Raw genomic sequence first — 21,704 nt, forward strand, 5'->3', positions numbered from 1 at the left:
AGCTGTGAGCCCCTTCACGAGCCCACCCGAGGCTGGACTGCACCTTGAAAAAAGGGCTTCAATACCAGAGAGCGTTATCTGGGTGTTACAGGCTCTGTGTCATGTCACAGGTAGACATGAACCACCTCCATCCTCCCCTTTTCTCCCTTTTTCATTGCCCTCACAATTGCATTTACCACTCTGCTGCCCCTGGGAGTTTCACTGACGTAATTGGAAGCACTAATTATTTGTTCCTTTTAGACTCCACATTCACAAAAGTCTGTACCTCCCCTGACTCTTTTCACTCTTATCCCCAAATAAGAAATATCTTACAATATAAAAAAAAGGTATAAAACAATCATTAACTAAAGGGCAAACCAGATTAACATCACCTGACTAAAAGACATGATTAAGAATTTGAGCAGATAACTCACCATACTTAATTGATCATTAACTGGTTAAATTTTTGCATTCTCTGCTTGATCAACAGCTTCTTAAATGACTGTCTTTGGTCCAGCAATAAATGCAGATATATATCAAAACTAAAAATACTTTCTGAAATATAAGATACAGAGTTATCATGCTAAATAGTTGAAGACAGATAAAACTCTGAAGAATGAACATACTGGTTTAGTGACTGTAATAGTCCACCAAACATTTGATCCTGCAGTACAAGACTTCCAGTTTTCAGGTGTTTTTCCATCCAGACTCAGTCCTTGCAGCATAAAATTTGTACTGCTAATTGCAGTGCCGCTTCTTGTCATGCTATTTCATTCTTAATTCCCATTTTTTTCTTTGAGGCACTTGCTGAATTAAGAGACCAAATTCTCCTGTCAAAGTTAGCAACAATTTTGCCATAGAAACAGGAATAAAAGCAGTGGTGAAAAATTATTTTGTGGGAATTCAGCACCTGTAAGACACAAGGCTTTACAGGTATATTAGCCAGTTATTACTGTGGAGTTGTATTAACATCACTGTGTTCTATTATTTACTATTATTGACCATGTTGGTCACAGCATTGCTCTAAGGACCTGTGAGGAGCATGTCCCTATTAGATGCTGCACAACCGTGGAACAGCCGTAAGCACCCTCAAATGAATCCCTGCTTGAATGACCTAATGGTTTCAGAAAGAAATGTCTTTTTATAAACAAAATGTTCACCAGGAAAAATGGCAAACTGCCAAAGAATAATTTTGATTTGATAGTTGTAAGAAGTGGTATCTGCCTTTCTTAATCTTTCTTAATCATCTGGGCTTTTTTTTTTTTTCTGTGATAATGATTAAGTAGGTTAAATTAAAACTGCAAACACATTTCCCTAATGTAGCCAGTTTTGAAGAGCCAACATACTGCAGAACCAAGATCCCAAATGGTGAAATTTCACTTCCAGGACTACTTTAATGACAATTATTCTGTTCTGAAATACCTTATAATAGTATTGTTACCACAAAGAAGTATACGTGGTGCTCATTGCAAAAATCTTCTTGTCTTTGCCACTATGTAATTGGCAGAGATTGCTAACTTTGAAACAGCATGGGCTCAACTGAATTGAGAATACATGACTCTCTTAAAGTCCATTGGGGCTTTACTCAGAAAAAAAAAATTAAGATCAGGGCATAAAACAGCTGTGCTTACTGGAATGACAGGCAAAGATGCCTTGAAAATGAATTCATTAGAAGAAAAACAGTGAACCACAAGAACACAGATTTTAAAATGTAGCATTTAAAAAATGTGATTAAGCAAACATGTTTAATGTCTTCAATATACTGCTCCTGTATGAACACTGGGAGTTAGTTGTTTCCCCAGTTTACACTAACCAGTAAACCAGTAAGATCTGGAATGAAGGCTGGACTAAACCACTTCCATTTAAAGTGATACAAAAATTTGAGGTATCTGGCCACTAAGTGCTCAATCCTGCTCATCCTGACTTAATTATCAAAACTACCCACAGCTTTCAGATGGAAAAAGCCCAGCCCTGAATAAGGTTCCTTGAATAACTAAAAAAACTCTAGCCTTTCAAGTGTTAAAATCATTAAATCCTTGTTGCAGAGAAAGAATCTCAGTACTCTCAATTCATTTTCACTAAAGGAAACCCTGCATCTTTAGCACACTTCAAATCCCACTGACTGTGCTGTGTGTGAAGTTTGGCATCATTCTGCAACAGCCAATTGGGCAGTTGCCTGCCTCAGAACAAGCCAGAATTTGAGTCACATTGGTAGGGCCAAATTCTGCAAAACCTTCCTTGCTTCATATCATGAAGGTGAAATACATGTAAATTAGAACTTAGAGCTGGTGTGGGGCTAATTCTGTTAAGTTTTGCTAAGAGTTGTCTCCTGTAAAATATCATGTAAGTAATTTGTATGTTGTCTCCTACCCCAGAATTCACAATGTATGAAATTTCCTTTAGATGGCAGTAAGTGAGACAGGGAGTGGCTGTTTTATTTTATAATATTCTGTACATTCAGATGAGCTATACTCTCCTGTTTCTAATTACTACACCAAGCAAGATGCTTTTACTGATGCACCAATAATTTAAGACATTTTTTCTCTTATAATGGAAAATTATGCAGTCATTTAAGGTCAAATATGGAAAAAAATAAGAGTGGTGGAAAAGAAAATACCTTTTTCCCTACAAAGACACAGCATTGGTTTTATACCCACAGGTCTAGAGGATTTTTGCCACTAACTTCAGTGAGAATTGGACTTGAGCCTTGGGAGCTACACATTCCTGCTTCGCTAGAGGTTAGCAGCAAATCTTTCACTACCTTCACAAAAGGCCCTGTGTAAACTAGAAAGTTTGCTCCTGCAATTCCTTATTCACTAGAATGTTCTAATATTAATTACTTGAGATTACTTACAGTAAGCTCTTCGAGGACTAGGACCTCAGTTTGTGCCTTCAAGTTGAGAAAAAAACGTTTGGGCTCCAAATATTGGAGTATTTTCTTAAGTGTCATATATATTGTAAGAACTTCTACATATCATCATATCTTTGTAAAAAAGGTTAATTTATGGGCTGTAGTTAAAACCTTCATAAACTTTTCAAGTTAATTCCCACCATATTTTACTTTATCATACACAGTGACACGTCAGTATTATCTCTATATACCTGCTAAGTTTAACACTTTTCAAACAACACCTTGTATTTGTGACAGTTAAAAATAAACATGAAGTTTTACCCATGAGAAAAAAAAAAAAAAGGAGTACCAGGATCATGGTTAAGATTCCTTTTCTAGGAAATGTTGCTCTCTTGATCCTGAATTCCCTGAGTTATTGGGAGTTTAAAATGGTTTAAATGTGTTTGATGGAAAGTTATTACACAAGCCTTGCAGTATAATTTGCTCTGTACACGAGGAAATTTGCAACTACTAAATCTAGAAAACAGCACTTATCCACAAACCTTCTAAACTGCACAGAGAAAGAGTCCTACCCACTGGCAAATTTCATAATTCCACATTAGCTGACTCAATTACAATATCCACTGCAAATAGCATATCAGTGCATCATAGTTACAGCAATCAGCTTGCTTTCTTCCAAAATGGGCTATCACGGCCCTGAACTCAACTGCACTGAGAAACAGCACAGAGTTCGGAGAGGAATCGCATAGATTCGCAACAAACCGTTTTGCGTTACAGTAGAGAAGCAGCAGAGGCGGTGAATGGGCTCACGTGCGGTTCAGAAACGCGGAAAACCACCATCCAGCCGCCCAACGTGCCAGCAGTTTGAAAGCTCAAGAAAACAAGTGAATAAATAGAAAGAGTGACGCCCAACCAAAAGATGCCTCTTTCTCCCTACCTTCCAAAATGCTGCTTGCTATTGAGTTAAATGCTTTTATTGATCCCAACCGCCTCAAACAAGCTTTACAGCTTGCAATATCCACAAACCCAGCATAAAGGGACTAATACAGAAGGCAATTTTCTACTCCCAAATAAGATCTTGTATCTAAACTGACTTCCTCTCTCTTAATTGATTTGCTTCGATCATTCTTTAACGTTGGTGAACAAAAGGGAGTTGGGGTATTTTTTTCGCATTCTCCGCAAAACTTCAACTGGGGGAAAAAAAAAAAAAGTACCAGTAGCGACAGACAGACAGACACACACACACACACGGGGGGGGGGGGGGGGGGGGGGGGGGGGCAGAAAAAAGGAAAAAAAAGGCACTCCTGACCCCAAGCGGGGCTCGAGTGGCCACTGCCACGTCCCGCCGCGAAGGTGGCCCTTCGGTGCCCGGGGGGCGACAGGGGCAGCTGCGGTGGCAAGCAGCGGGGTGTACGTTTTACTGCGGAGCCCGCCGGTCACCCCTGCCCGGCGGCCGGGGGCGGGGGGAGGCAGGGCCGCAGCCGCCCCGGCCCGGGAACAACAAAGCGGGCTGTAAAGCCTCCAGGTGGTGGGTGTATTTGTTGTCCTGTCTGCGAGGTGCGGTGGCTCCCCGGCCCCGGCAGATCCCAGTGCTGCTGTGGACATTAAGAAAAGTCTCTTTTGGCTGATTCCAAAACCAGATAAGGAGCCGCCGAGCCACCAGCTCTGTCTAGACTCCGGACCTCACAAGTCAAACGGGTTGTTTGGATTAGCCTTGGAGATCTACCGACCTGAACAGCCCTCCTAAAGAAAAGCCACAGTAACACCCTATTTTCCTCTTCCCACTGCCGCCCGAGGTCTGCCCGGAGATAGGAGCCGAGCTCTGCTTTGGTCCGTGTCACTTATTTCTGGAAAACTTTTCCGCCCTCTCTCTCTCCCACAAACACGCCTTGCTCTGCTTTGTCTGCCAGGAGAAAAGAAAACAATAAAAATAATAATAAAAAGAGACACTCCAGCAAAAATCCTGTTTTGCAACCTTCCTCCTTCCTTCTCTCCCCCCGCCACACACCCCAAGAAGAAAGCCAGAGCTGCAGGTAAAATTCATCCAGCTGCGGCGGCGGCGGAGAGCGGCCGGTCCACCCGGCCGCGTTGCTGCCCCGGTGCGGCCGGTCCCGGGAGACCCGGCCCGGCGGGGGAGTGCGGGCCGGCCGCGGCGAGGCTGCGCTCCCTCCCTTGCCTCCGTCGCCCTCCCTCCCCGACCCCGGACAAGCCCAGGGCACTTGCTGCGTGGCGCTTGGCCGCAGCAAGAAAATTCACCGAAATTCGAAGGAAACAGCAGCCTGGTGTAAAAGCCGCATCTCTCGCCTGGGATGCTGCGGAGACAGGCACAGAGCCCGCCCCGACCTCCTGCACGGGCAGGAGGCTCAGGGAAAGGCACCGATTAATTTTACACGCCTTTCCCCTGGCTAATGACGGCAGATACCGTGCAATATTGAAAGCTCGGCCATACAGGCGAGCCTCCCCCGCCCCCCCGGAGCCTGCCTCCTCGGGAGCTGCCTTCTCCGGCTGCACTTCACAAGCCCCGGGAGGTGAGGAGTGATCCTCCGGCAGGGCCGGCACACTGGGAGCTGTTAAGTTTATGTTTGTGGCGCCTGAGCTCAAACAGTCATTCAGTGGCTTGCTCTGTTATCAAGAAAACAACAATCAAGAACAATCAGTAAACAGGATCTCTTTCCAGCCCCTTTATTAACTACTCACAGCTCCGAAGCAGCACGCAAAGCGCCCAGCAGCCTCACCTCGCACCGTAAAACGCTGCCGGCGTTTCGGGTGCGCAGAGGGGGCGAGGGTGTCTCGGTGCCCGTGAAACCCGCCCGGCACCGCGGACCCTGAACCTGCTCCGGCTCCGTCCCGGGCGCTGCGCTGGGGCTGCGGCGACCCGAGGGCCGGCACCGCCGGGGGGGGCCTCGTCGTTTCCCCGCTGCCCATTTTTGAGTGATCCAACGTGGATTTGTTAAGATATGTATGTATACATATGTATATAAAGGCAAGCACTTACTGTTGAGATGTTCGACTGATCTCAACGCTGGAATTCACGTCCCCGGCTTCTGCGTCTCACTGCTACGTTGGCTGGAGATGCTGAGAGCTAATTAACCTGGTACAAATATTGAAATGAGAAGAGTTTGAATATTGGTCTCTGTGTGTGCAAACAAAAGTCTCAGAGAAATTACTACAGGCTTTAACAGACCTTGTTTTACATTATTAATAGAGGCTGCAGCAAGAAGAAAACCGGCGGACCTGGGACTGCTAATTGCCGCCCTCGGCCGTATCGGAAAGAGGAACCAGAGCAGGAACCTGCACAGAGCACCATAAGGACATGCATTTCATGAAGAGGATGTTTTTTTCTCCCTTGCACAAATCCTGCTGCCTGAGCGCAGGAAGGGTGTTCTACTGAAGGCACTAGGAGGGACCGCTCGAAAGTTTGTCTCTGTTCCACGGAGGATAATACTCAAAGGTTTTGGGGGAGGGAAGAAATATGCCACAAACATAGGACATGGAAAAGGCACCCAAAGGCCATAACCCCCACCCCCTCCGCCCCGCAAAAGAAATAATCTTAAAATACGACGAGGTTTGTTTAACTGAAGTTTCGAGGGGGGAGGCTGCGGGGTGACCCCGGGGCCGCAGCTCTGCGCAGAGGGACGGGCCGGAGCGGGGTGGCGGTGGCCGGGGGGACGCAGGGAAGCAGAGACCCCCGAGCGGCCGCCGCAGAAGCCACCACAACCCCTCCCGGCAGGGGCGGGGGCGGGGACACGGGGGGACTCGGGCCCTCCGTGGGGGCGCAGGCAGGAGCCCGGGTGTAGCTGCGGGTGTAGGCACATCCGAGCGGGGCTCCCGCCCGCAGCCCGCCGCAGAACCGAGGAGCCGGAGCGCGGCTGCAGCCCTCCGACGACACGCTGCCCTGTGTGTTTCGAGGAGTAAGACGCCCCGTTGGCAGCCAAAACGCAAACCCCTGCCTCCCGGCGGGCCGCTTATCTCTGCGGCAGCCCCAGCCGTCGGGAGGGCGCGCCGGGACCGCGAGGCGCCGCGCAGCGCAGCCCCGACCCGGCGCAGGGATGGGGCGGGGAGGGGAAGGAGGGGGCTTCCCCCCCGCAGGGAGCCACAGGAGCGACAGCCAAAATTCGCCTTTCCCTCCTGCGTGGCCCTCGGAGACGACAGACCTTCACCGGCCCGAAGGTCCTGCCCTGGGAGGGGGGGGGGGGGCTCAGCAACGCCCCGGCGCGCAGGTTGCTCTCCCGCGGGGTGACCCCAGCCCCAGAGTAACCCTGCACCTCTCACCGCGGAGTGGCCGCGCTTCCCACCTACGCGTTAGCCTCCAGGCGACAAAAGGCGAACGCAAAGGCCCGGTGTTACCCTGACCTTACAGGTCTTCAGCGGCAATTAAAGATCCCCCCGAGTGGGAGACTCGGTCTCCAAACTCCCCCTTTTCCCCCCTCCCGTCAGTAAGGGCGACTCAAACAACTTACGCGTTAGACCACCGGGCAGAAATGACACCCTTTCTCCCTCCCGCCCCCCGAAGCGTCGTACCGAGCCTCTAATCCTGCATGAAAACACAAGGGTTACTGATCACACAGTTTAAGGTAGATTTCATATTTATTTAAATATTTATCAAGTACTCAAAACTGTATTACACTTGAGCATACAAAATGAATCCAGTTTCTAATCAGGATGATTGAAATCCTTGTATTAGACTTTAAACTTTTTTTTTTTTTTTTTTTTTTTTTTAAGATTCTGTCGAAATGGTTTATCTCCATAGCTGAGCTTGCTCAGGGTGGGCTGAGATGGTGAGGAGGGAGGAAAAAGAAGGTTATGTTAAGAAAATATTAGGGTTTGGAGTAACTGTCATGCAAACCAACTTGTCTTTGTCAGACTAAAAATCTCTGTATATTCCAGTTGTTAAGGGTTTTTTAAGGCGAGCCTTTGTTTTGTGCTCGCCGGGAGCACTACGGAGCACTTGGATTGGAGTAAAAACAACCCTTTTCTATGTTTGTTTTTTTTTTTTCTTCTTCTTTCTACTTTTCCCCAAGAAATCGCCCACGTTTCTAGCTTTCACCACCCTCTCCCCGCAAATTAAAAAAGGAAGAAAAGAGGGAGTGAAGAGAGGGAAGTCGACAGAAAATAAGGAACACCATTCGTGCAATTTCACAGCAATATCCCCTCAAACTATTCCTTTTGCAGCATTTTTCAATCGTTTTAACAGCAGACACTGATAAATAATGGTCATACTTGACTTGTTAAGCAAAAAGCGACCCTTTTATCAGGAGCTTATACTTAAAGTACAGGTCACTTCAACAATCTCAACAACGAGGCTTTGGTATACAGCACTTTCTTTTTATTATTTTTTAAAAATAACAGAACTCAGCAAAAAGCCTGAGCTCCCAGTTCTTTAGATGTCTTAACGTTATGTCAGATCATGCCTAGAGTAATATAACTTTTAAGGGCAAGGGATGGGGGGTGGGGAACAAGAGAGTTTCTAACGTTATCGATTGAAAGCTAAGGCATCCAACTAGCCCTGATATAGTTGTTGAAACGGAAATTTACAAGCTGGTCGTTAATACTTGCAATAAAATATCACACTCCTTTCATTCACTAACGACCTGCTTTGCATGCAATATTTTATTTCAGGTATTTTAGCTGCTAACTTGTAAATATTTAAAAGAGGGAACTTTGTTCATTATTTAATATTAATATTATTATTATTATTTTCTCTATTCCAAACGCTTAGTTAGTGAAATAGTCCTGAAGATATAATAATTCTACATATGGCGCTTTCATTTCACATAATATTTAAGAAAAAAAAAAAAAGGACAAAAACCACATAGAATTAGACATATAATTCAAAGACCACGGTACAACCTTTTCTTTTTTTCTTTTTTTTTCTTTTTTTTCTTTTACTTCAGCAAACAAAAAAATAGTCAATTGACATGAAAAGTGGCAAGTCTTCCGATAATAAATAATAAATTACTTTATAATTTTGCAATGCAAGAGCAAACAAAAAGGGTGGTTTTTTTTTTCTTTTTCCTTTTCCTTTTTTTTTTTTTTTTTTACTTTTTTTCTCTTTACTTAGAGAGAAAGAGAAAGAGAAAGAGAAAGAGAAAGAGAAAGAGAAAGAGAAAGAGAAAGAGAAAGAGAAAGAGAGAAAGAGAGAAAAACAGTCGTTTTAACCAATGACTACACACAGCTTTAGGGGGGGGGGAAGGTACCAGGACGGACACATTTCAAACACAATCCCGAGACGCTTTGTGGCAAAATAGAGGTATACCTTGTTGCAATGCTTTTATAAACTGGTTTTTAAAGAGGAATTCAAAAACCTATTTTTAATCGCTTCAGACATGATAGACAGTGGATCTCAACCAAACAAAACCAAAACCCCGCTACAGTACATGCTAGAAGAGACCCAGGAAACATCCCCTTGTTAAGAGTCAACTAAAAACAACATTGCAAACCAATGCAGCTCCACCTTCCTGCAATGAATCTTTCAACAATGCAGGGCTAAATCGTCTCTTTCCTGATGATGGAAAACCTACTGGAGCTCCTTTTGGCAAGGCAATCACCAATATAGAAACAGCACCATTCAGATTGGGAGGGACTGGATAGAAAATCCCTCTACATTGGTTACTCCCTAAGATGTGCAGTCAAATGAAAAGATTTTTTTTTCTTTTTTTTTGTTTTCCTTTTTTTTTTTTTTTTTTTTTTTTTGAGATCCACGAGTACAAATCCTTTACGTTTTGAAAACGTCTTTTCGATCCTCCTCTGATCATTGAATAGCGCGGGGTTTGTTGGGGGTTTTTGGGTGTTGTTTTTTGTTTTTTGTTTTTTTTTTTTTGTAGTATTTATTATAGTAAGATCCCATGATTGTCTTCACAGTGTTGCTACCATATTACCTTGTCTTTTCAAACATGACTCCGTTCTTTTCATGGAGCAGTTCCTTGCTATGTTCATTACAGGGTTGTGAAATACTTTTTCCCCCTAAATTTCGGAGTCCCAATGTGATCACTTTCCCACTCTCTCCAACAGGGCTGAGGGTAAGGGCAGAAACAACAACAACAGAAATCTGAATGAATGTTCCTCATGCCTCAATAGGACTGGCTACCATGCTGTTGGGTGTATCTGGCAGCTGAGAGGACATTGATGCTACTTCACTTCCAGTAGAATTGGAACCGGGTCCTCCTTCAGAAAAATTAACCTGCCAGAGACGGGGGGGGGGGGGGGAGAGAGAGAGAGAGAAATAAGGAAAAGAAGGGTTGTTAACAACTGTAACAATCAAAGAAAAGTAGCTGGCAAAGAACGCAAAAATAAATACACAGGCATGTAGCCGAGCGGCCTGATACATCTCCTCCATGGGAGGCTGTGTCACTGTGTTTCTTTGTTTAGCTTCCCCATTGATTTTAAAGGAATCTTCTTCAGGCCCTCGGCCAAATCACCAAAAAAAAAAAAAAGGGGGGGGGTTAAAAAAAAACTTTAAAAAAAAGGACTGAAAAATCAAACAAATAAACAAACAAACTTATTAATTAGGCCTTCTTCCCTGTCTTGCAAGAGTGGCAATCCCAACAGGATGTTCTAGTCAATTATTTAAGAGTGCATGTGGTTTTTTGACACGAAACTGCAAGGTTACTTTTTTCCCCTTTTGTGCACATACTAAAATAAACCTGGAAGGAGTACCCAGGAGCAGAAGGCATTTGAAACAAACCATCCTCTTTCATTTGTGATTTGAAGCAAGTGCTATCTCTTTTTAACGAGAGTCGGTTTGATAAAAAAGGTCACGCTTCTCCATCCTAATGTGCCCCGCGGCTCCCGTTAGTTTAGGAGCAGCGTCGGGAAAAGGCATGATTTGAAGGGTGGAGCTTTGCTAATCCAAAAGCATTTCTTTGGCACCTATTTAGCTGGCCGATGCTGTGATTAAGGCCCCTTCCAGATTAGAGACGTGCCTTGAACGGTCTATGAACTGTCTGTTCCATCCACAATTCTTGAACTCTTTTCAGTATCAGACATTATGTCCGATATATATCAACATTCATCTGTCTATCTAATGATCTATCTACTTATATGCACGTGTGTATTTGAGCTATCCATTTTCCATCCTGCCTCTTTTTTTTTTTTTTTAAACTACTCTGCACAAAAACTCACTGCATCAAAGGTTTTTAAAGTCTCCTGTTCTGTTAAGGCACAATAAGTGAGGCAGCCGAAGGAGATCCATTTTTCCTGTGTCTGCTTGACAGCTTGATTAAAGCAGGAAAACCGGTGGTTGCTCTAGAGGTAAGATGATGCAAACAGCCCTGCTGCTGTGCTGCAGCTTCCTGAGCGAGCACAGTGTGCCAGGGGAGGGAAGCACGCTGCAGCCTGCCACTGGGCAAAAGAAAATTGATCCTGCAAGAAAGTGTGATACTAAACTGAAGAGGTCTGAAAACAATTCTAGACATGGCTACAAACCTTTGTCATCCATCACTTCATGTCGAAAAAATGCCCAACAGATCAAAAAAGGGTCTGTATGTTAATTTTTCATCATTAAGTATTATTCTGAATCACTGAAAAACCATACACAACATACCTTATTATTTTAAAGATCTGGTTTTAACACAGTTAGGCCAGGAAATTGAGTTAAGGCTGAACTGTAAGGCTGAACTTCTGTTGGGCCTAAGTGTTGTAGATTATATGGTCCCATATGAGCTGCCAAATGATGTAGGCATAAGGAAGTGAGTTAAGAACAGAATTTATTCTAAAAGGTCTGTTTTCTTTTGGCTTAAGGCAGTTTACTATATTGTTTGAATTTTTCACATGAATACATACTAACAATTCCCTTTCCAAAGAACAACATTTAATCTAAGCTATATATATATGTATTTGTGTGTATATATGTATATAGAGATATATAAAGCTATATGTAGTGGTACATGCTTAAAAAAAAAGGACTTCAAAAATTTAGTTAAGCTATTCATGTTGTGTGACAAAAAAAGAGTACAGGCTGACATTACAATCATATATTTAAAATCCACCTTATAGCATAAAGGCAAAAGTGGCCCGAAGTGGGGAGGGGCAAATTTTAGAAACTGCTTTCACAAATGTACATACAATTAAATGACATGTGAAGCATGTTTTAGTTCTCTGGATAGAGATGTTTTCAGGAGTGTGCAAGTTGAGTTAGTCTCAGACCTGTGTCGGGCCTTATACAGCTCCCAAGCAACTCGGCAAGAGCTCTGCTGTGCACTAAGGTAGATTTTGCACCAAGCCCTATTAAATCAATTCAGTTCGCTGCATTTAGAGAGTGCCATCATGCCCACCTTGCAGTTTCAGGAAAGCCCGGCCAGTCTGGATTGCTCATCTCTCTGAGGGCATCCGGCACGTTTAGAGAATCCCCCATTGCTCTGCCCCGGGGACAGTCTGGCTTGCTCCGGCTGGGAACCGACACTTACTAGTTGCTGAAAAGCAGGTTGGTCTATGTCACTCTGCAATGCGAAGTCACTCAGTACTTTCCAGGGCGGCTGGTAACTCTGCACCTCCACAGGGTTCGCCTGTAAACCGCCGTCATGTCTCTCTGGACTAGCAGCCACCATCGGAGTTCCTGTCATCCCTTGGATATTCTGTAAACAGCCCAGCAAAAGATGTTAATGAGCTTGGTTAACTTTATTGTATATAAGCGCTGAGTCAATAAACTGCTTTCTATCTTATCTATACAGTCGCTTGTATTTGCTTTGTTAATCTGCTGTGAATGTCTTACTCTATTCTACTCTAGGTCAGCCTATTTCTACCCGCTGCATTTATCACGGTGGAAGTTTACTTTCTTTCCCTTTAATCCTCCTATTTCTCTTAAGGCATACCCCCTCCGCCCCCCCAAGCTTTCTTAAACACCAGCACTCTGTATCTTGGCTGCCGATGCGCGGCTCGGCACAAGAAACGGTTAATCATGTTCCCTTTCTATTTCGCATCGGAGCTGTTTTTGTTCTGCGTGACCTTAACTGGATCGTATATCCACTGCACTACAAACCTGGGGTAAGTCAGTACTGCGCTTTTTGCAAAAAAAAAAAAAAAAAAAAGGAAACCCCAGCCCTCCCAGTACGGCCTGTGGTGCAGGCACTGTGTACAAAATAACTCCAAGCCTCGACGAATAGATTGTTCAGGCGAGTTAATAACATCGTGTTTTATTGCATTCCAACAGGGTAAAATGAAACTCCTTAAATTCCACTTAACTAGGCAGCCTTATGAATTAATAGTCATTCTCAGGTCAGTCAATATACACAGGGAGAATAACAGACTCTTCTTCAAGTGGACTAACAAGAACAGAAAAAAAAAAAAAAAAGTTGGCTTAAAATGGAGACAGCCAGTTTGCTTCTGCTGAACCGAGCTTTCCGCTTGTTTGCATCAAACGTGCATACGCCCGCAGAAAAAACCTCAATATATTTCTGCGCGAGAACTATATATATATCTATATTAAGTAACCTGTAAACACGATGCTAATTCCAAAAACTTTGCATTGCTTTTGTCTTTTTCTACAGTGAGTGCACCAACAAACACACACATACACATTGTAGTTTATAAAGTGCTAAGAAAATACATAAAATTTCCCTTTTACTCATGGGTTTTACTTCTGGGTTTACTCCTGTGTAAAACCATTGAAGAGAGTGAAAGTGGCATTTTCTCCTTCAAGGAGTCCTTTGCATTTGAAATATAAATATTACACAAGGCTGGGCTTATTAGACCCCATAAGCTCTGCAGGTTGCAATTCATGCTGCAGAGAAATTACTCTAATCCACTGCGTATCCTCAGCCTCACAAAAAGACATGTGTTCCCTTGAGCAGCCTATATCGGCTTCTCGCTGTGGTCTGTTTTAATTGCACTGACAGCAGAAACGAGTAATAGTTAAATGGTATAATTTTCTTTGTTTTAACGGAGCTCCCACAAAATCAAAAGCTTCAAACCGTCCCCAGGGGCTGGCCGGGCTGGACATAGCCCAGGCGTTTCTCTTTGGGAAGGAAGGCAGCGCACGGTCAGAGGCTGAAGCCACTTACAGTTTTGTCATTGGGTTGCTGCTGCTGAAGTTGCTTCATCATAATGCTCCTTTTTTTGTCCTTGCACCGCTTGTTTTGAAACCAAACCCTGATGACCCTCGGGCTGAGGCCAGTCATTTCTACCAGTTGCTCTTTCATGAGGGCATCAGGTCTGGGGTTGGCAGCGTAACAGGTCCTCAAGGTGTGAAGCTGTTTTTCATTAAGGACAGTCCGGACTCGGGTGGTCTTCTCGGGCTGCTTGTGGACGTGGGGTCGCAGAGCTGGCTGTCTGGCAGAGATAGGTTCTGCTGTAAGGGAAGGGGAAGGGAGGAACAGGGTCCCCATGAGTAGGAAGCAGGGAGACTGCAGAGGCTATGAATCTAAACTGGTGGGACAGAGGAAGGCGGCGGGGGGGGGGTGATGAACCCTCTTTCAAAGGCCATTCAAGCAGTCAGATCTATCGGAGCTCCTGCAGCCTCCTCTGCTTTATGCGTTGGTGGAGTGACAGGACTGACATTTCTGACTCCACAGATAATTAATTTGCAAAAACAAACCACCCCCCTAAAACCCTTAATGACAGGAGCTTGAACCTGTGTGAGACTTGACAGGGGAGGGAGAGTTCGCTAAGGTGTGCGTGCGCCAGGGAAGGAGGGGGAAGGTTTTAAGTATTTATTTCCTGACAAATCACCAAAACAGATTTTTGGCCCGAAAATTAATGAAAGAATACTTCTTAAATTAATCATAATTTGGGTCTGCTTCTTGTGTACTGAATCTAGCTCAGTTTAACCAGAGGCCACGATAACGTGCCACAGCTCTCGGCAGTTTGATGTTTACAAATTAAAACAAAAGAAGCCAAATCCGCTGCACCATGACCGGGGAGGAAAATCCCATGAGAGCCCCTTATCCCGGAGCTCGGAACACCGGGGTGTATCTTAGAAAGTGGAGGTGCTAGGTGAATTTGTGTCGACTTTTGATGAATACTTAAAAAATATGAATGTTTCCCCAATTTTTTTGAAGAGGAACAAGCCTAGCAACTCGTGGAAACCGCCAAGAAATGCAAACCTACGGGTAGCATCACATCAAGAGCTAAAAGTATTCGTGTGATTCTGCTATTCTTCTGTGTATTGTGTAGCTGTAGCTATCTAGATGTAATTTGACCTAGTCAAGGGAAAAATAAAAACACTTTCTTTTTTTTTTTTTTTTTTGCTAAAACTCTGGTTAGCTAAGAAGTGCTTGCTTTTGTACAGTCGGGTTCCGACTTTTCTGGTTATAACAATAAATCAGCAAATGCGATGAAGACAATAGGAAGGCTTCAAATCTGTAGCAGTATTCTACCTGCCGACACAATATGCCTTTCGGAGACATGCACAAACACGCTATAGGGAGCAGGCACAACCTCTCTAAAATTCTGCCGTGATCACCTACGGGATTATTTCTCCCTATTTATAGATTTGTCACCTGAAAGCAGCTCAGGAGCAGGGAACGATCCCGTTTGAACATAGCTGTGGTTGTAAATAGCCTTTTGAGTTACAGTTACCTGCACAGCAATAACGCCGGCCAACCTCGTATTGCCCAGTCTAGTTTGCCTCAGAGACGTGCCCCTTCCTAGACCCAAGCGTCTCCGAGTATCTGATGTACCCGTCGAGAACTAAAAGTGTAAGTAAAGTGGTAAGGTGGGGCGACTCTGAAGTTGCAATGCTGAGTTTTAAGGTGAAATTCTCATCAAATCACATAAAACGTTTCAAGAAGGCAGAGTCACTTTAAAAGGCAATTACCGAAGATTAGCTTGTTGACAGTTTTAAATTACAGCCTAAGTGCTCGCCTGTAGTTATGAAGTCTATCTCTTTTCGGCCCCCGCTTCCACCAGCGCTTGGAAAAGCCGTTCCACGTGCTCGGGAGGCAGAGGGGTCTGCGCTCCCCGCAGCGGCTCTTCCCTTCCCTCCCCTCCCCGACTCAGGCTCCCGCCTGTCCGGGGCTCGGGGCGGGGGATGAGTCCCGCGCCCGGTGCGCGGCCGGAGCAGGAGGGGCGCAGGCTGGCGGGGGTGCGGCCCCCTCCGCAGGTGTCTCCGCCTCACGCGTACCGCGTACGCGGGCCTTCCTCGCAGCAGCCGGACCGGCGGCAGCCCCGGGCGTGGGGCGCGCCGCCGCCTCTCCGCGGGCGAGCACGTTCGGGGACGCCTTTGCTCGGGGGCGCGGGACCCGCTGCAAGCGGCGGGTGTCCCGTCCGTCCCCCCCCCACCACCACCACCACCCCCCGCCTGGCGCCGGGCCGGACGGTGCCAAACCCCGCGGGCTTCCGAGGCGCCGGGTGCGGGCGGTACCTGCCATCTGCAGCGGCCGGGCGGGGTGCAGGGGGCTGAGGGGGTCCCCGGCGCCCAGGCTGGCCCGCTCCACCACGTCGTGGTCCGCCCGGCAGAAGAGGCCGTCCTCCCGCAGCGCGAATTCATCGCCGGGGATGAGCTGGCGGCTGCAGGCCACGCAGCGGAAACACTCGATGTGGTACACCTTGGCGCGGGCGCGCATCACGAAGTCATTCTTGCTGAAGCCGATGCTGCACTTGGCGCACTTGATGCCGTATAACCTGAGCAGGGCCCAGCCCAGAAAGAAGGAGAAGGGAGGGAAGGAGGGAGAGCACGGGAAGGGGGAGGGCAAGGAAGTGGCGGGGGGGGGGGGGGGGAAGGGGAAAAAGAAAGAGAGAGGTTTTCACTCCCGCTCGTGGGCAGCCCCGTGGCCCCTCGTAGACGCGGCACACGCAGTCCACTAGTTAAACAAGCCTTGAAAACACAGAAGCCAGAAGAGGAAAGGAGTAAAACGGATTCGTTTGATGTCGGTGCCTTGATACCCACGCCGTAAAAGTCGGTGGGGACCGGGACACACCGGTGGGCAAGGAGAGGGGGGGAGGGAAGGGGCGGCGGAGGTGGAAGGAGAAACAAAAAACCGACCCCCTTCTTTCCCGAGGAGATGCCAACCTCTCTCCCTCCGGCCCCAGCGCCCGGGCTGCAGCAGGCGAGGGGCCGCCTCTGCCCTCTCCCTCCCACCTCACGGCGGGGGGACCTGACCTAGCCTGGCCCGGGGGTGAACCGGACCGCCCGGGTACACCAGGGAAGGGCGAGGCTGGCGAAGCTGCCATCGGCTTATCACGCACAAACGTGCCAGCCTCACCAAATAGTGTTATTTTTGCGAGGAACCCACTCAGTACTTCTGCCGCTTAATGCGTGCCCGACCTGCTGGCAGCTTAGCCCCTGGGACGCGGCAGGGGTGGCTCTGCCAGCGGCCGCGGGCCTTCCCCTTTTCCCCTCTCACCAGGTTCATTTTATACAATATAGGCATGCATACACCCCCTTACATATATACACACTCACATCTATAGTAGTGTGACTCCCCTCCGCCGCCGCCTGCTACACGGCATTTTGGGTGCTTTGGCTCTGCAGCCTGCCCCCACCTCAGCCTCACTGCCCCGTCTCCCCTCCTGCTGACGCTCCCACCTTGAGCCGGGGCTCAAGCCCCTCGGTAGGAGTGAAAGGGCAACTGCCCGCTGACAGCCCCATACGGCAAATAATGGGTTTCTGGAGTAGGTGGGGGGTTCCTCCTCTCCCGTGGAAGAGAGGGGGACAGTTCACCCATCGGTAGATGAAGGTGAGAAAATGCTCCAACTCGGGTGTCTAGAACTGAGCAGCCTCTCGGCTCCCACCGAGTGCTCCCTAGCCAGCCTCCTCGGTATTAAGTAAAATTAACATTCTCCCGCAAATGTGAGGATAGGCGCACATACGCAGGCACGCTGTGTGCAGAACTGTAAAAGCGGTTCCTAAGACTGAGCTAATATTCATCCCCACACATTTCTTCACCAGTACACTTCCTTGGGGATACAGTCTGCGATGTATGCTTGTGGGTAGAGATGTTTATTTACACACAACTTTAGCTGCTATATATATTAGGACACCTATAGAGGTGTGCTAAATCTATATTCAGAGCTATATATTTCCGAATTAGAAGGTTTTGAGAACAAAAATACCCCAAACAGCTAAACGGCAAAAGAACAGAGCGATCGCAAAGTGTATGAATTAATAGGTAGAAAACTTGGGGGGGGGGGGGGGGGAGCGGAGGTGTTGCCAAAACGTCTGACAATTATAGATTGGCTCACGGTCTAATTCAAAGTCGACTTACATATAGTACATCTTACTTTTAAAACTGTAGCAAATGCAAGGTATTGCGTATTAACTTAAAAGAGCTGCAATTTTTTGTTTGTTTGTTTAAAATTCGACGGCTGAGCTCTAGCAGGAGGTAAGTGAGCCCATCTCAGTGCAAACGTTTTCCTTTAATTTGAAATTAGTGAAGGGACAACATTTGAAAGCACGGCTCCAAAGTGCATTTAAAAGTAAAGAAAGGGGAAAAAACCCACCACCACCACCCCCACAAAAAAACCCCAACCCCCCAAAAAAGAGTGGGCTGTTTTTTGCCATGGTAAAACTTTGAGAATAATCTCACAACGTGGCTTGAAGGAATGTTCTGTTTATGGATTGTGCACTGGAGAAGGAAAGACTCAAGTGCTTTATTTCAATTCAGAATTACAAAGAAACTAGAAAAGCTATCTCAGGTGGCTAGGTAGGTACTTGCTTCCAAAACTTTCAGCAAAAAAAAAAATACTGTCCATGCCTAAGCGTCATACAAAGTTCTGGTTTGGCAAACCCAGTAGGCGACACTGAAACGGATCAACATGACCCAGGAGCACAAATAATAAAGACACTCAAAATTCCTGGTTTGGTTTCTCTGTAGTGTAAGGATTGGCAACTCTCACATTTTATCAGTTACCAGATTTTAATGTGAGGAAGGAAGCGGTTCCATTATCTAAATATACCCAATTGTTCGCGAACAGATGATGGGCAATTTGATCTGCTCTGTCTAATTCATCAGTACAGATAAGATAAGAAAGAAAAGGCAGTCAGATATCACCAAAGGGGTTAATATTTAAAAAGATTAAATGTCAGTTATTTTAGCGAAGAAACATTTCGGTCTAGGTTTTAACCTCTCTATAAAAGGATCCTTCATTTTGAAGGAAACGTCGGTTCTGCTTTTGTTTTTCTTTGGCTTTTTTGTTTTTGATAGGCCTAGTTTAAATAGTTGGTTTTGCTGTTGGTTATTCCCCCCCCCCCTCCCCTCCGTGTATTTATTTTTACGGCATACATGCTTGAAGTGTATTTACGGCACACATACATTCTTACGAATACCATTATGCCTTTCCAAACACACGGAGAGGTGCGTTTCTCAGGTTCTGTTAAAAAGCGATCAGTTCCGTGTTACTCATAATATCTACACTATTGAAAATATTCTCCATTACGTACGATTTCCCGCTTTGTTAGAATCACAGGATGCATTGTGAAAGTCCTCAGGAGGGTCCCACACAGTCGCTAGCTGTTCCCGAACGTAGTTTTGTTTGTACAGAAATTTGCATTTGAATCTGTGGAATAAAAAACTTGACGCCTCTAACTTTTTTCCTCGCCTGTCTATCTACGGGAGAATCACTTAAAAACATACCAATTGTCTTTTCACCCTCTTTCTCACTATTTTTCCTCTTCCTGCCTCTGTCAGATTTATAAAGTTAAAAAAAAAAAAAAAACAACAACTCACAGAAGAATTAAACAACGTAAATGGCGTACCTGATATAATCTCTTTTACAGTAGGTTTTGCCATCCCTAACAAAGCACGTACAGGTCTCGTCCAAATACTGATTACACTCTGCACACTTCAAACACGCCGCATGCCATTCCAAATCCGGAGAAACCCTCAGAATATACTGATCGTGAATTTGATTGCCGCAACCAACACATAGGGAAATCAGGCGTTTTTCTGAAATGAAAATAAATACATGATTGACTAACCATTTAGTCTCCTACAGAGATAAACACACTTTTAGTGTCGTTCCCTTATAGGGCGTACTCTGGGAGTGTTGTTGGTTTGTTTTTTGTTTGGTTTTTTTTTTGTTGTTGTTTTTGGTTTTGGTTTTGTTTTTTTTTTTTTTTTTTTTTAAGAGTATTACACCTTTGGATGGTAATTGAAGCGTGCCATCAAAACCTTGCCTCTTTTAGAAAGGAGGCGGAACATAAATTAAAATGCAGACGTGAACAGTCTTCGGGGTGAAGGTCCTCATTTCGCAAGCCTTGCACGGAATCAAAACTCCAAACTCCCTCGTTGTTTTATTTTTATTTTATTTTATTGTTTGCTTGTTTGGATTCCTTGTCTTACGGGGAGAGCCCCTATATGTTTGATTTCATTTTTTAAGAGGCTCTGACTGGAAAAGATGAATGCGTGGCTAGGTGCGCTTCCCATTCAGCCCTTTGCCACAGAACAGGGGACTCGAGGCTACTAGCAAGAACAAGCATCATTACGGTTGTCACTTGCTCTCTTTTGCAAGTCTAATGCTAATTCCCCTAGACGGACTAGGTGCTGGGCAGTCAGACAGCCTCACCGCAATCTAGCACGAGGAGCATTTAAGGCTCCGTGGTTGGAGATCCCATTAAAATCCTGCCTGCTCCCCAAAGTTTAACAGAGAGCAGGACCCCAGGCTATTAACGTACAAGGCTACGAGGTTAAAACACAGCAAGCATGCAGGCATGGCAACAAAGGCACCTTCTCTACCATTCAAATGAAGTTCAGCTCTTTAGCAGTTCGCCTGTCTGAGACGATTACAATAGACAGCACATTTATTCCAACAACGGTAAAAATTCCGCCTTACTTTTTGGTGGGTCTCCCATGTCTCCCATATCTGTAAGAGGGTGTAATGTCCACAGTGAAATGGTGTACGGTTTCGTTTTAAGACCCCAAAGTAGGTTTGAGAGCTGTCGCTAAAAATAAAAATAAAAATAAATAAAAAAGTAGTAACAACAACAACAACAACAAAAAGACTCGAAATGAAAAAAAAAAAAAAAAAAAGGCAAAACAAAACACCACCGGCGTGGGAGATACTGTCAGGGCTGCGGAAAGAGAGAAGGGGGCGCGCAGTGAGGCGCGGTGCGGGGCGCGGCGCCGGGGTCCGGCCGCGCGGTGCGGTGCGGGAGCGGTGCGGGAGCGGTGCGGTGCGGCGGCGCGGCGGTGCCGAACTGGGCGCTGGCGGCTCGGGCACTCGCCTCGCCCTTATCTCTTACTCAAACTTCTCTGCTCCAACTCAGCCCGCTCGCCATTGGCCTGACGTCATGCGCGGGGACGTCACGCCTGCGGGGCGCCCATTGGCTGCCGGCGGCGCGGCGCAGCTGTTCTGATTATCATATTTCAGCGTCTGGCGGCGCGGCGGCCCCGGCTCGGGCTCTCGGAGGAAACTTTTCCTCGCTCCTCATTTGTATTTGCCTTTATACTTTCTTCTTGTCGCTCTCCTCCATCCCCGCCGCTTATCTGCCGTCACACCTTTCATTTTCCTTCCCGGCCCCGCTCGGGCTCCTCCACCCCTTCCCCCTCTCGGGCTTGCCGTGCCATATTTAGATTGGGTTTTTTTTTGGTTTCTTTTTTTTTTGGGGGGGGGGGGGGGCGCCGGGGGGGGGGCTGGTGTTAATCCAATTATTTCCTTTCCGAGAGTTTATCTTTCCTAGGCGGGAGCCACTGCTCGGGTTTGCCCAGACGGAGCTGCCTTGTGCGGGGAGGGCTGGCAGGCTGGGCATGGCCCCAGCCACGAGGTGGGACTGCTTATGTTTTTCCCCCAGCCTCCTTCGCTCTTAAAATCGTGGATAAAAGCTTCATGTACTTCTGTTAAACACGAGATTGAAGAAGGTACAAATGTTTTCCTTAAATTGTCTCGCAACACTCCCCCCATTCTATTTATGTTTTCCCATCCCCTTTAGATCTTTCCTCCCCTCCCCCCCAATCTGTAAGTAGAAATGCATCCTGTGTTTAGATGGTTTCATAGGTTGGCC

General features: G+C 46.1%; 1 protein-coding gene across 2 annotated transcripts; it reads right to left on the reverse strand.

Moving 5' to 3' along the window:
• Nucleotides 1-9,570: 9,570 nt before the first annotated feature.
• On the reverse strand, nucleotides 9,571-20,913 carry ISL1 (ISL LIM homeobox 1). 2 transcript variants are annotated; one of them, XM_030005461.2, is made up of 7 exons: nucleotides 20,752-20,913; nucleotides 20,537-20,645; nucleotides 19,461-19,650; nucleotides 16,128-16,387; nucleotides 13,828-14,111; nucleotides 12,235-12,402; nucleotides 9,571-10,010 (listed from the first exon to the last, which is right to left on the reverse strand). In XM_030005461.2, exons 2-7 carry the CDS (start codon nucleotides 20,562-20,564, stop codon nucleotides 9,894-9,896), a joined length of 1,047 nt encoding a protein of 348 aa, XP_029861321.1. In that variant the 5' UTR covers nucleotides 20,565-20,645; nucleotides 20,752-20,913; the 3' UTR covers nucleotides 9,571-9,893. The 2 variants fall into 2 exon arrangements, with proteins under 2 accessions (XP_029861321.1, XP_029861320.1); XM_030005460.2 differs by having other exon boundaries at nucleotides 13,828-14,114; nucleotides 20,752-20,912.
• Between the last annotated feature and the right edge of the window lie 791 nt (nucleotides 20,914-21,704).

The sequence above is a fragment of the Aquila chrysaetos genome, chromosome Z, assembly GCF_900496995.4.
Source record: "Aquila chrysaetos chrysaetos chromosome Z, bAquChr1.4, whole genome shotgun sequence".
In the NCBI taxonomy this organism is placed as follows: Eukaryota; Metazoa; Chordata; class Aves; order Accipitriformes; family Accipitridae; genus Aquila; species Aquila chrysaetos.